Source organism: Eschrichtius robustus, chromosome 19 (assembly GCF_028021215.1).
Source record: "Eschrichtius robustus isolate mEscRob2 chromosome 19, mEscRob2.pri, whole genome shotgun sequence".
Lineage (NCBI taxonomy): Eukaryota > Metazoa > Chordata > Mammalia > Artiodactyla > Eschrichtiidae > Eschrichtius > Eschrichtius robustus.
Genome location: NC_090842.1, coordinates 28,556,477 through 28,571,519, shown reverse-complemented (window position 1 = coordinate 28,571,519; position 15,043 = coordinate 28,556,477). Strand labels below are relative to the sequence as shown.

General features: G+C 43.7%; 2 protein-coding genes across 3 annotated transcripts in view; both read left to right on the top strand.

Annotated features, from left to right (window-relative positions):
* The window catches only part of RSPRY1 (ring finger and SPRY domain containing 1), a 50,029-nt gene extending 43,559 nt beyond the window's left edge, over nt 1–6,470 (top strand). The window contains exons 15-16 of one of the 2 annotated variants that reach the window (XM_068527523.1): nt 5,617–5,670; nt 6,301–6,470. In XM_068527523.1, the coding sequence (XP_068383624.1) occupies nt 5,617–5,670; nt 6,301–6,310 (64 nt within the window). In that variant the 3' untranslated portion in view covers nt 6,311–6,470. Of the gene's footprint in view, nt 1–1,417; nt 2,961–5,616; nt 5,671–6,300 lie in introns of those variants that run through there. The other variant, XM_068527522.1, reaches the window with a different exon arrangement.
* Nucleotides 6,471–6,593: 123 nt separating this feature from the next.
* Nucleotides 6,594–13,448, top strand: ARL2BP (ARF like GTPase 2 binding protein). The gene is made up of 6 exons (XM_068527524.1): nt 6,594–6,908; nt 7,651–7,712; nt 9,807–9,913; nt 10,922–11,007; nt 11,220–11,316; nt 11,969–13,448. The coding sequence occupies exons 1-6, from the start codon at nt 6,871–6,873 to the stop codon at nt 12,065–12,067; spliced, it is 489 nt and encodes a 162-aa protein (XP_068383625.1). The 5' UTR covers nt 6,594–6,870; the 3' UTR covers nt 12,068–13,448.
* Nucleotides 13,449–15,043: the final 1,595 nt, after the last annotated feature.

Genomic DNA, 15,043 nt, shown 5'->3' with positions numbered 1-15,043 from the left:
TAACTGGATCTGGTCTTGGATAGGAAGACCTCTCAGTGTCGTAAAAGTGACAGTTTTCCCTAAACTCTAAGTTTAATTTGGTCCATATAAAAAGGAAAACATGGGTTTTGGGGTTGTTTTTATTTTTTTTCTGGAAATAGAAATGCTAACTTAAAAGTTTATGATACTAAGGCAAGAAAATTCTAAAAAAGAAGAATTATGGAGAGGACCAACCCTACCTACCACATCTTAAAATATATTAAAATAAATGTTAAATTTGCAACAACATGGATGGACCTGGAAGGTATTATGCTTAGTGAAATAAGTCAGACAAAGAAAGACAAATACTGTGTGTTATCACTTATATGTGGAATCTAAAATAAAACAAACGAGTGAATATAACAAAACAGAAACAGACTTACAGATATAGAGAACAAACTAGCAGTTACCAGTGGGGAGGGGGGGTGGCTAGATAGGGGCAGGGGATTAAGAGGTACGAACTACTATGTATAAAATAAATAAGCTACGAGGATATATTGTCCAGCACAGGGACTATAGCCAATATCTTTTTTTTTTAATGTATTTATTTATTTATTTTTGGCTGCATCCGGTCTTAATTGAGGCACGCGGGATCTTTCGTTGTGGCGCGCAGGCTTCTCTCTAGTTGTGGCGTGCAGGCTCCAGAGTGCAAGGGCTCAGTGGTTGCAGTGCACGGGGGCTCTCTAGTTGTGGGGCAAGGGCTCAGTAGTTGCGGCGCTAGGGCTTAGTTGCCCCGCGGCATGTGGGCTCTTAGTTCCCCGACCAGGGATCAAACCTGCGTCCCTTGCACTGGAAGGCAGATTCTTAACCACTGGACCACCAGGGAAGTCCCTAGCTTTAATTGGAGTATAATTTATAAAAAATTTTAAGCACTATGTTGTATGCCTGAAACTAATACAATAATGTAAATCAACTATACTTAAAGAAAGGTTAATAGTTTTGTCCCAGTATGTGAAAAGAATGACACAACAATGGAACAGAAGCCCAGAAATAGAACTGATTACAAAGAAAAATTTAACATATGATAAAGGCGTTATGTCAAATCTGTGGTGAGAGAAGGACTATTCGGCAAATGATATTGGGATAGATGGCTAGCTGTCTGGGAAAAAATAGCATTGTATCTCTACCTACTTATATACATCTGTATGTATAGGCTATGTACATATAGACTTTCTGGAAGAATGCACATGAACTCCTAACTTATTCCTCAGACGAGGAAGATTGAGGATCAGAAATGGAAGAGAGACTTGCTGTTTATATATTTACTTTTTGTTTTAGCCATGTGCGATTATTACCCTTTCAGTTAACATGCTTGTTAACATTTTAGGTGGAGTCAGCAGATCGTCAGTCTGACCTTTTGAAGCACTGACCTAACTGGCATTTATGTCTTTCTCCTCAGTGACCTGTGCATGGATTGTGCCTTGCAACTGGAGACCTGCCCATTGTGTCGTAAAGAAATAGTGTCTAGAGTCAGACAGATTTCTCATATTTCATGACACACGTGAAGAGGCATCATGGACTTACTTCTACTCAATTCCAGCCAATGTTGAAAAGAAAAACAAAGAAAAAAAAATCCTCTAATCAGTTGTACGCACATTGAAACTTACAGCCATGGCCAGATTTTATGCTAAAAAATGATAGTTTGTCAAAGACAAAATTCTCCTAGAATCTAACCCAACTTGGCAGCCCTGAGAAATTCCTTTTAAGGCCAAGGAAAGCTGCATGCTAACAGCTAGGCCTGCGGTACTTCCATGAGAAACAATAGGAGACTATGCCCTCCTGAGTGCTGAAACCACACCGGATTTCTCCAGGTTGGGTTCATTTGATTGTTTAACACAGGATGTTTTGTCTCATATTCTAAAGTTTTTATTTTGGGCAAAAGTCATTATGGAGAAGTAAATGACAGCGTTTCTGGGTTAAGCATAACTTCCCATTGGTCAGAGAGCCACCGGTGTGTTAAGCATGGATATTGCAAGACTTGAAGCTATGAAACTAGAATCACACAGGTCAATACTACAAGCAACGTGGAGGGCCTGAAAGAAGGTGCACAGACTGTAGGAAAAAACCCAAATTTTTGATATTTCAGTGATTCCAAAGAACATTCTAGTTTTTTTTAACTGCAGAAAATTGGTGGTATTTTCACATTCATGGTGTTTCTATCCAATTTCAGTACCCACATTTTGTGAGGAAAAAATGTTTTAACAATGCAGGAGGAATTCTTAAATTAATCGCAATGTTAGAGTGGAGAAAATTTGGTATTTAGGGTATTTTTAAGCTACCATCAAATGAGGTCTCTCTGTTTTTTGTTTAAAAAAATTTTTTTAAATCAGTATTGTTTTTGGAAGTAATATACTTTGCAACTCTTGAACCAATAGTCTCAAAAACTCTTAGAGGACAGTCTGAGAGCATGTATTCCTATTGTTTAAAATAAGTACATGTTTTTGAATAGTAAATTCAATCATGGATTGTTGACTATGTCTTCATCCAAAGTGTTATTCCCTCTCAGGGTCTCTGGTGAAGACCTTCAAGAGTTTGGTTTTTTCTCCCAGAAAATTGGAAGGTAGAATTGTAAATTCATAGAACTTATTTTATAATGGTGTACCTCAGCAGCTGCCTTTCAATTTATGCCAAGTCCTTACTGAGTTTATACTTGAATAGTAAATATGTCTTCTGAGTTTTACAGTGTCTTAAATTCAATGCACATTTTTTTCTTCCTTTCCCACCCTTTCTTGTTTGTAGTTCATTAAATTGTCCTATTACAGAGCTGATTTCCTTCCTGGCCGTACTTGTTGGGGTGCTGGATTTTTTCCATGTCTTTAGTCTTCCGTAAATTCAAAAATATATATAAATATATATATATATATATGTTCTCTTCTTTAGCTTGTGGTGAATACAGTAATTTGCATTGAAGAAATAAAACATTTGTTGCCTTTTTTGACTAAGATTTCACAACTTTCATTGGTGCCTGCTGCTAAGGTTCCAAGATATTATACTCTCAGGTTTATACTTTCCGGGGTAGGACAGAATCAAGTATTAGAATTAAGAAACAAGGTTAATCACTTATTCATCCAGCAAACCTTTATTGGACACCTAATATGTTCTGGGCTCTGCACCTATATGGTATACAAAACAGATCTGTTCGTGGAGCTGACGTCTGGTAGTGGGGAGAAAACTATATTTCTCTTTATTGTAATAAATTTTTGGTGCCCTGAAAGAAAATAGGGTGCCTTTGAGAAAGAACAAGGGGAACCTAATTTAGATGAGGGGAAAGGGAGAAAACTCACTGAAGGAGTAATATTAGTAAAAGCTTAGAGGAGGGACTTCCCTGGTGTCACAGTGGTTAAGAATCCACCTGCCAGTGCAGGGGACACGGGTTTGAGCCCTGGTCCGGGAAGATTCCACATACCACAGAGCAACTAAGCCCGTGCACCACAGCTACTGAAGCCTGCAGTCTTAGAGCGCGTGCTCCACAACAAGAGAGGCCACCGCAATGAGAAGCCCGCGCACCGCAACGAAGAGTAGCCCCCGCTCGCTGCAACTAGAGAAAGCCCGCGCACAGCAACAGAGACCCAACGCAGCCAAAAATAAATAAATTAAAAATAAATAAAATCATAAATCCATTAAAAAAAAAAAAAAAGGAGGAAGTAGGACCTAGGGATGTAGCCAGGCAGAGAGACTGAGGACAGGCTTCTAGGACTGGTAGCTAGGTGAACACATTATAGGCAAAGGCCTTAACTAAGGAGGAAAGGAGCTCAGTAGGCCCCAGGATCAGATGGAAGTACCCTGAACTAGTAAGGTAGGAACTGAGTGGGTAGAAAAGCGTGCTCCAAGGTTGGAGAGGTCAGGGAACTGCTCGTGAAGGCCATGTTCAGGATTTTGTATTTTATCCTAAGTGCGATAGAAAGCAAAAGAGTTTAAACATGGAACTGTGCCTTGATAAATAAGTTTAAAAGATGGCTCTGGCTTCTATTTGGAGAATGGAATTGGAGTGGGGTTGGAAGGGGGGCAGGGCGCCACAGTATAGAGAACAAGCAAAAAATGGAAATAATATGACCAGTAGGGAGACTTTGAAGTAGTCCAGCAGAGAGGTAAAAGTGGTCTGTAAATTCAGTGGAGAGAGAAAAAAGTAGATGGAAAAATAGGTAATTTGTAGTAATTTCTCCAGTGAGTCATTGGGGAAATGCCCCCGGGGTTCCAGCCAAAAAGATTTTAAGAATTGCTGTGTTTTTTGAATGATATTGATAGAGCAGGATAAAGTCATGGTGCCATTTGCAGAATGCCAGGGAATGATGATTCAATCACAGAAACCAAAACAATTTCATTAGCAGAAAATGACTTTTGCATGAATTTCAACCATCTTGATTATGTAACCAAGAAAACTAAGTAAGATCAGCAGTTTCCAAGATTGTCCATTTTCTTGCTATTTAGTCACATAAAACAATTCTTAATGCCAACCCAAAATGAAGAAATTATTATTAATGGAAAATATTTAATATATACAAGTGAATTTTCTATTTTTCTACAAAAAGTCCGCCATTCTGTTTTCAGCAGAAAAACATCATGTTCTGATTTCCAGGAATATTATTTGACAACTCGGGGATTGGGACCATACATAACTTGATGGTTAGGCTCTTAGGAGTGGGGCAGACCCAGGTTCCAACCCCACTATGCCGCCTATCACCTGTATGCAAGTACTTAACTTCTACACCTTAGTTTCCTAATCTGTAAAATGGAGATAATACTTTTTAGAGTTTTGGGGTTTTTTCTCATAGGGTTTCAAGTATTTTCAAAGGAAACAATGTGTTTTTAAATGTGTAGCACAGTATCTGGCACATGCCTGAATAGGTGGGTACCTATTATTCTTTATTCCCATTTGTTCTTAGAGCCAGAGATGGTGAAGTGGACTCAAGAGGGCCACAAATTCTTTGACATTCCTCCCATCTATAAATGAAATTTCTGCCCCCTCCCCTTAAATCTGGGTGGGCTCTATGTTTGCTTGACCAATTGAATGCAGTGGAAGGGATACTGAGCCAGTTTCCGGTCCCAGGCCATTGAGTGGCAGCTTCCACTTCCCATCTCTTGAAATATTTGCTCTTGGACCTAGCTGCCATGGTGTGAGAAAACCCAAGCATCCATGGGAAGACCTATGTGGAGAGGAACGGTGACCACCCCCCACCTCCCAGGTCCTCTGTTCAACATCCACAACTGAGCTACCCCAGCCAATACTGATTTGCCAGCCACATGAGTAAGCTTCTTGGAAGAGGCTTCTCTAGCCCCATTCCAGCTGCCCCAACTGATGCCAAGTGGAACAGAGACTAGCTGTCCCTACCAAGTCCTGTCCAAATTGCAGACTAGAGAGCAAAATAATTGAGTTTTTTTAGCCAATAAGTTTTCTGGTGGCTTGTAACTGCATTAGATAACCAGAATAGATGAAATCAAGTTTCCTCCTCTGCTCTGATCCCGTATATGTATTAGCAGTAGAACGTGTGGGCAAGTTCATTTAGTCCAGCAGAAGTAAGTGTGGTTTATAGAGAAAGTAGGTCATGAGGAAATTTGCTGAGTTTGCCTTGAGCTGTGTGACCTGTGTTTGACTTACAGAACTCGGTCCAGTTATTCAGCAAACCTTTCTGGATGCCTGCCTTCTACTTGGTGGTAAGCAGAGGTAGTACCTCTGAGAATTGATCTCACCCTGGATACAATTGTGTCATGGTAACCATTTTTAGTTCCACATCCCACTGATATCTATTTTATGTCCATTCAAAAATGTCAATTTATTCAGGCTGGCCATCTGACCCACAGATCAAACTTAAGCCATACCTAAAATTCCTCTAGACATGTACCAGACATTTGGCTAAAAAATAAAGTGCAACCGAAGAGACACAATGTCTAGTGATCCAATCAGGAGAAAACAGATCTAGGGTATCCTTTTGCAAAATTTGTCAGTTTTGGAGGGGGACATTTCCTGGAGCAAAGTCACGTGATGTAATTGCTCAAAGTGGTTCCGTCAACTTTTATCTTGCATAATTACCCAAGAAACCAGTTAGTGCCAAACAATCTTTTTGATGTGAATATTATATTTATGATGTAAATTACAAGACCTCCACTTCTTGCGGTGGGGCGATCCTTCCGCGAGAGGGAGTGACTGTCTCTCAAATCAGAGGTCTGCATTATCTGGCTCAAAAGCTAAGGGATTGGCTCTCAAGAGATTTTCGATTTACAGTGCTCTTAAAACCCGCTTTAAACGACTTAAGCTTCATCTTAAATCTTGTACTTCATTCCAAGTTGCAAGTGAGGAAATCGAGGCTCTCTCTGGGCTTGGATTCCTTCCTCTTCAAAATGGGGACGACGTCAGATTTAATCTCCCCACAGAGTGAGTATACGTCAGAGAGCCCCTGACCTGCTCAAAGAGGTCCAACTTCCGTTCGCGACCCTCCATCCCTTTCCCTCACTTCCTCTCCCTGTCTTTGCCCCGCCCCTGGCGTTGGGCAACGCACGCCTGAGATTGGCTACTGGGAGCCCAGAGGCGGTGGAAGGGTCGGGGAGGCCATGGTGACGGGAGGCGGGGGGCGGTAACTGACGCCGGAACCCCGAGGCGGCAGCGGCCGGTTTAGCGTGGCCTGGCAGGGCTTGGAGGACCGGCCGGCGCGTGGCAGCAGCCAAGGAGCCTGAGGCCGGGGAGTCGTGCGCAGGCGCTACTCGGTTGGGCCGTGAGCCGGCCGAGGCCTCGGCTGCGAGACCTTCCCGATGCCGGTTGGGGCTCTGCGGAGCAGAGCGGAGGCTGCGCCCGGGCCTCGGGCGGGGTAGAAGGCCGGCGGGCCCGCTGCCCTGCGCGCGGTGGATGCGGCGGCGGCGATGGACGCCCTAGAGGAAGAGAGCTTCGCGCTGTCCTTGTGAGTGACGCCGCCCGACCCCGGGAGGCTGAAGGCCGGAGCTGCGGGCGCTTGGCCTCGGCCTCCGCCTCCGCCCTGTGAAACCAGTGTCCCCGGTGTGGGTGGGAGACCAACAAGACTCCGCCCCAGTTCCCGCGGTCGATTCTGCCGCCGCGACGACCGCAGGGCTCAGGCCTGGAGGACAGGAGTGCAGTGCGGTGTCATGCGATGATACACGCCTCTGTCACAATGCCCCTCGCCTCCAATCCTTGGTCGTTAGCAAAACCTGGCGAGTTTGAGCTGCCAAGGCCCGACCACGGGTCAGAAGACCCTCCACCACCACTACCCCCAGGGACTCTAATTGCCCCCCTCCCCCGGCCAGTGTCTTAACCGCACCAAGTTTACGCCCGCCCGCAAGCAGATTGGTGTGGGGTGATAGCGAAGATGGCGGTGAGTAGAACCCCAAGGAAATAAATGCGAGGAGCCTTAACATGTCCGCTGTGAGCCTTTGCTCCTTTTATTTGTTCCTTTTGTAAGTCCTTGTATCGTATCATGTTTTCTGAAAGTGGAGCCATTGCATTCAACTTTGATGTCACAGATGTGTCAAATGTGTTTTCTTCTGTGTGGCATTGCTGAATTAGACAGTAATCATTATTAATTGTTGAAGCAAGTTGATGGGCAGTTCATTTGAAAATGTCCATAATACATTTTGAAAAAAAGAGGAATTATCTGAAACAGCTCCTAATCCAGGCGTATTTTTCAGCTCTTCCGCCTCTGATGCAGAATTTGATGCTGTGGTTGGATATTTAGAAGACATTATCATGGGTAAGCTTCCTTGCCTGTGCTTTTTAGGTTTTAGGCCCTTGCGTTTAAGGACATTGAAATCCATTTGGAGACTTAATTTTTAAAAAGAGAGAAAACATGAAGCTGCATGTAATGTTTAATGTAATGTACTGTAATACAAAGTAAGCCTTACTGTGCTTTGCTTTACAGGCTACAGCCCCTACTCCTTTAAGTAACTAGTAACTATAGATTCAGTCCCCTGAAGGGACTTATTCAGGTAATGGGGCACCTTGAAGTTATGGGGCTCTTGGCAAAACTTCAGAAAATCTTAACCTAGTTTATTTCAGAGAGTAAAATCAATTTTTAGTCTTGAGTTTTAATATTTTGTGACATAAAGCACAGTGTAATACCATAGCCTTTGGGACTATACCTGGTGGCGCAGTGGTTAAGAGTTTGTCTACCAGTGCATGGCACACGGGTTCGAGCCCTGGTCCAGGAAGATCCCACATGCCACAGAGCAACTAAGCCCTTGCGCCACAACTGCTGAGCCCACGAGCCACAACTACTGAAGCCTGTGCCCTAGAGCCCGTGCTCTGCAACAAGAGAAGCCACTGCAATGAAAAGCCCACGCACCGCAAGGAAGAGTAGCCCCCAGCTCGCCACAACCAGAGAAAGCCCGCGCACAGCAGCGAAGACCCAATAGCCAAAAATTAATTAATTAATTAAAAAATACCATAGCCATAGCACACATGTCCATGAGGAACAAGATGTAATACTTCAGCTGGGTTCTGAGTTCGAATTCGTGGATTCATTTTGGCATCCATAAGTCCTGCTAAGTAATAAGCAGTAATAGGCACCAACCGTTTAAGACAAATATGTGGGAGAGAAAAATTTGAGAAAATCTTGTCTGTTGACTTTAAGTTTTCTGAGAATTAGGAAAAGAACACTGTTGTTTGGTGTTACTAGCTGTATTTCTTAGTCTTGTTTAGTGAAAAATCACTGACCAAGTTTTTATACCTTCGGGTCCTGTAAAGGTTCATACCCTTAACTCCTAAATGCAGATGTTTCACTGTTAAGATCCCATGTGGATCTGAGGATTTCTGGGGAATGCTGAGGAATACTTTCTTTTGGCCTCTATGAGTACCCTGTGTGCTGTGGGAAAGCCCAGGGTATTTATTCCAAAGTCTAGGTCATTTATGAAGCTTTCCTTTTTTTTTTTTTTTTAAATATATCCTAATACTATTCCATCAATTGTATTTATTTATTTATTTATTTTAAAACAGGTTTTCTATGTTTATTTATTTATTTTATTTATGGCTGTGTTGGGTCTTCGTTTCTGTGTGAGGGCTTTCTCCAGTTGTGGCAAGCGGGGGCCACTCACTATCACGGCCTCTCTTGTTGCGGAGCACAGGCTCCAGACGCGCAGGCTCAGTAATTGTGGCTCACGGGCCTAGTTGCTCCGCGGCATGTGGGATCTTCCCAGACCAGGGCTCGAACCTGTGTCCCCTGCATTGGCAGGCAGATTCTCAACCACTGCACCACCAGGGAAGCCCCTGAAGCTTTCCTTTTGTTTTTAGAAGTTATATTCTATTTGGTTGTTAGAATATCCTAAATACTGTAAACCTTAATGTTTGCTATGAACCAATCTCTATACATGAATTCTCATCTAAATTCCACCTGGCAAATCTTATAGGATAGGTACTCTGATCATCCTCATTTTTCCGATGAAGAAAGTGGGGCTTAGAGAAATTAAGTAACGGGCCGAAGGTCACACAGTTGTAAGTGGCTGAGGTGGGATTTGAACCCAGGTAGTCTAGCCTCTATCAGAGCCCATCCATTTAATCACTACACTGTTTACACCACTGCTGCTGAAATTATATTAAGAGAACCCTTTGTGGGGTTCCCAAGCCACCCTGTGTGGCTCTGATTAAAGTGGACTAGAGGATAGTGGTGGTTGCACAGCAGCGTGAAGGCTCTTCATGCCGCGAAACTGTACGCTTAACACCTTCAGCTTTCCCCTCCTAGAGACTGGCCATCTATAAAGCAGTTCTGCTGACATTTCTTCCTGCCTGTTTAGAAATCAGAATGGTTTTTAGTCTCCATTAAAAAGAGTACATTTTTCCTATTGCGGTTCAGATGATGAGTTCCAGTTATTACAGAGGAGTTTCATGGACAAGTACTACCAGGAGTTTGAAGACACGGAAGAGAATAAGCTCGCCTACACACCTATTTTTAATGAATATGTAAGTGGATTCCTATTCCTCTTACTGGAGATTAGGATTTCTTTAAATTATGAATTTAGGATCAAATGATGTTGAAATCTGCTCAACTTCTGAAATCCGCTATCAGCACCCTGCCGGGAAGTCTAATTAGAATCTGATTTAGTCTTCATCTCCTGTTGTTTTCCTCTGCACAGTTCTTGGGGCTGTTTTCCAAATATTTAATAACTTCGTCTTCTGTTTTAAAACATGTTTGGCTTTATCATAATCCTGCTTTCAGTTACAGTGTGTGGATTCACCATACCTTGCACTTACATACTTTTGACCTTTTGGCTTTCACACACTATTTTTTACTACTACATAATCCAGTCAGGTGTGCATGACTGTTAGATAAAAGTGAAAACCAAGACCAAGATCACTAACTAGTTGGTGGCAAAACCAAGATTAGAACCCAGGAACCTCGACTCTTGACCCCTAGGGTCTTTGCACTATGCCAAGGCCTCGTGCAGCCTCCTGTTATGATCTCATCTGTCCGAGAAGAGGTTTGAGCCTCCAGGACTTTCTTCCCTTAACACAGAAGTGTGGCAGAGTCGATGAAGGTTTCTTAAGCCAAGCCTCAGCTTTTAAGGAACCTGCGATTACCTCCAACTGTATGCTTTTTTGTATGTTCTTTCTGCACAGATTCCGTCTACCCAGGCAGAAAAGCCCCCTCTTACTTCACTCCTCACTTCCTGCCGTGGGGAGTGGGAGCCCTTCTGCTCCCTATCCCTACCCACCTTGGAGCATTCCTCTTGTTACATCGTAATTACCTGCAAATGCCTCTCCCACGGGTGGGCCAGGGCACGGGGTGTGCTCACTGAGGACAGGAGCTGGGTTTGGGTTCTCTTTGGTGCCCCCAGCACTCGGCAGGGAGCCAGGCACACAGAATAGGCTCTTAGGAAATGTTTTCAAAGGGCTGGAGGACAGGCTTTCTGAAGAGAAGCCTTGTTTTCTTAAAGCACAGTCTGACCAAGATCCTTTCCACTGTTACAGATTTCTTTGGTAGAAAAGTATATAGAAGAACAGCTGTTGGAGCGGATTCCTGGATTTAACATGGCGGCTTTCACTACAACTTTACAGTGAGTTGAGCTTGACTCTGCTTTTTTACCCTCCTCCTCCTCAACTCTGAAAGAAGACCCCCTCCCCCTTGTTTTCCTCAATGCTTGAATATCAAGCTTTAGAGCACTTGGTTAGGTCCTGGGTGGGAGGCCCTCCAGACCTTTGAGGGAAATCTCCAAGAGAGGTCTGTGTCATCATTCATTCATGAAGCAGCCACCCTTTTCTTTTGCAGGCACCATAAAGATGAAGTGGCCGGTGACATTTTCGACATGCTGCTCACGTTTACGGATTTTCTGGCTTTTAAAGAAATGTTTCTGGACTATAGAGCAGTAAGTTCTCCTTGTCTTTTTAGTCACAGTGAACCGCTTAGAAAGTTCCAAGTAGACCTGTCGAGCACAAACCACCCCCTGTGCTCCTCTCTGTAAGACTGGCCAGTATCAGCCCAGCAGTGAGTGACGTGTCAGCAGAGCAAGCTGCTGTCCTCTGCTGGCCGGGGCCTGGGACCCTTACAAGGAATTACATTCTCATGGTTTTGGTGAAACAGGTCCCAGGCACCTTATAGGGTCCCTAAATAATCAAAAGGACAAAGCCAAAAATCAGGTCTAATTGCCTTGCTTTTCTTGGAATGCAGGTTCTTAATAGGAAAAAGAAATGTTTTTCGGTGAAGAGAGGTCTTTTTTTGTTGTTTTTTTGGCTGCGCCTTGTGGCATGTGGGATCTTAGTTCCCCGACCAAGGGACCAGGGATTGAACCCATGCCCCCTGCAGTGGAAGTGTGGAGTCTTAACCACTGGACCGCCAGAGAAGTCCCCAAGAGGTGCATTTTTAAAGAGTGACCAGCTCTGAATAAAAATGCAAAATCACATACTCCCTTTTCCTGTGTTCTCCCTGGTGGCCCACCCTGAACACCTCCTTCCCTGTTATGAGCTAGAAAGGACTTTTTTCTATCTCTTGCCTCTTAAAGTTGTTCTCTTCTCTTGTAGGAAAAAGAAGGCCGGGGACTGGACTTAAGCAGCGGTTTAGTGGTGACTTCATTGTGCAAATCTTCTGTGACAGCTTCCCAGAACAATCTGCGGCCCTAGGTCCCACCTCCAGGTAATGGGATCTTTCTAGACATCACCAGCCCAATAGACTGGGAGAGGCTTTGGCTAATGATGTCAGAAGAATACATCTTGGAATGACTGACTGTTCTGCAACTCTTCGTTAATGTTAAGTATTGATGGGTCAGAAGAAAATGACCTGACCTTCCTGGGACACATTCTTGTCTTCAGTAACCCTAGTACTCCTACCTGAGTAGACACCTCTTTCAGGAGCTTCTGAGTCTGGCTCCTGCACCAAGCCCAAGTCCAGCATTCCACCTGGGGGGCACTTCCCCAGCATACGTGTTGGTGTGTCCATGTTGGAAGAACCCCCCATCACCAACTCTCTTGGCCCAGCAGGCCTTGCATGTCCCGCCAGGCTTTTTGTGCACTCACAGCTTTTTACATGGGTCAGAGTTTCAGTCCTGCAGCCTCAATGGGCTTTTTGACTGGGAGTATTTATCTAGGGTTTAACTCAAGCTAGGTGCCCATCTCAAGATTTCTGAAACTCCTACTATCACAGCTAGTCTTGGCTGTAGGAATCGACTTAGAGAGTTGTCCTTTACCTAAAAAGGTACTTGTGAAAATCAGTTCCTAGTCTTACATGTACAGTCCTTGTATCACTTCACTGTCTTCTACTGGTCCTGATGTACTCCCATTGTTTCTATAACTCTCGTTTATGTTTTTGAAAACATATTTTTATAGATGAATACTCAGGCTAAAACCTAGTGGATATAATCTTGGAACTTCCATGATTACCCACTTCAAGATCAAAGTATTATATTGCTGTGTGCTTTTTAGCTGTTAGTGCTATGAAAGCAAAAATGCTTTCTATGTTGGTGTTCCTATTTTACTGGGCACCAATGAATGTATGCTGGAAGTAGTCTAAAAGGTTTCCTTTTCTTAGAGCATGTTAGTATTTGTGCAGGTTTGCTTAAAACCCTTTCTGTGTAAAACAGCTCCTTAGGTTTTCTGTTGGGGTAGGGGCTCTGCACTTCCTTCTTGCTGTCAAAATAATCTTACCAAGATAGTGTTCCACTGGTCTAGCTCAGTAGGAGACAGCAAACAGCTTTACTGGTCATCTGTCTGCTTGGATTTAGTACAATGTTTGATAGAACATTACTGACCAGAAAACATGGATGTCACCTCTCTAGAAAGAAATACTATAGTAGTTCAATTCCCAATGTGTACCTTAGGTTTTTTGTTGTTGTTTTTATTTTTATTTTTCAAGTAAAAATAAGAATCTCTACTGACTTTTCACTTGGCTGTTCTGGTTTTAAAGGATGAGCTAGCTGTAGGCTGTGCGTTTTTCTGTACCGATGTGGCGCTTATTAAATACTTTTGTACCATGAGTAAAATTTCAGGTGTTTTGCAAAAACAAAAACCATCATTCTAAATGAGTCATCCCTTCTTTACTATTGCTGTTGCCATCAGGTTATCAGTACTTTGGTCTTTCAAGACGAAGGCTTTTTAAAACACTTCCTCTCCTGGCCTTGCCTACCCTTCTTGCTCTTTTTATAAACGGGACTGCCCATCGCAGGCCAGGCATGTTGGAAGCACTTGATGAAGTGCACCCTCTGTTCAGTCTGGCTGAGAAAAGGCAGGTGGACAAATCCAAAGATGAAATTATGAAAAGTGAACAAAAAAGGCAAATGGTTTTTTCATCCTTTTCCACTCAGAAAAAAAAAGCAGGCAAGTCCGTTGTAGCTTCATATTAGAAAACAGGCTTTCTGATTTTTTTTAAAACAAACTAGAACTCTCTCCATCTGCTCAGGAACTTAGGTCATCATGTGCCACCTTCAGAGGGGCTCAGGCATGGTCAGGATGAGAAAGCCCAACATGCAGGCCCAGCCTCAGGAGACATTTGCCGCCTCCTATTGCTTAGGCCTCCTCAGCCATGGGAAGCACTGTTCACCCAAACTGCAGGGCCAGGGGCTAAGGACAGGGGGATGCATTGGCCTGAACCAACAGGTAGTTGTTTGACAAAGCGTGCTAACATCTCCACCAAAATAGGCTGTGTTTTAGGGTGTCAGAAACCTGGTAAGACTTGCCAAGGGTTTTGTTTTCTCTTAAGCCTCAAAAGAAAATCGGTTGGTCTTCCTTAAAACTATCCTCTTATGGCTTAATTCTAGAATGACTATAATTTGTTATTCAAACTCTGAGACACTGGAGAGTAAAAAGGGATGCTGTTAATTGTCACACCAGGACAACAGGCACAAACTAGGCCTGGGACCCAACTGGGACATGGGTATCAGACTTAGTCCTCCCCCACCACCCTTCGCAATGGAGTCACTCATCCGCAACTGTTTGAATCTGGTTACATTCTAATTGTTTCCAGTTTTTTAAGACAGGACCAAGGGGTGCCCAGAAATGCCTGTGGCTTATTATTCAGAGCATGTTGCGCTGTGGTGGGAAAATAAGCTCAGAAGGAGAGTATCCCCCTCTTTGCTGCTCCCCCCACCTCTACTGTCTGTAGCAGCTCCGCGCATCAGGCACTTGGATTGTCTGATCTCTGAACTTCAAAAACTGTCAAGGTAGGTGACATGGCAATCGTAAGTTCATCAAGATGACTAAATGATTTACTGTTAAACTGAGACCCTTTTCAGAATAAAAGGGGGTGCTATTAAATTTATGCCATGACAAGCGGCAAAAACGGGACTGTCCCAGCAAAGCAGGCAGGAAGTTGGTCATCCTACCTCAGGCCAAAGAAGTGGCTGGTGGTGCTGAGACTGCAGAACTGGAACTGCCTTTAAATAGGCATTTGGAACCTTTGTACGGTTGTCTGTCCCTTGGTATCCGTGGGGGACTGGTTCCAGGACCGCTGGGGATACCAAAACCCACCGATGCTCAAGTCCCTTATGTAAAATGGCGAGTATTTTGAATACAGCTGACCCTGCATATCAACTGATTGGTTGAATCCTCAGATGTGAAACCCAGGGATATGGAGGGCTGACTGTACTGACTTATGCTGCAGCTTCC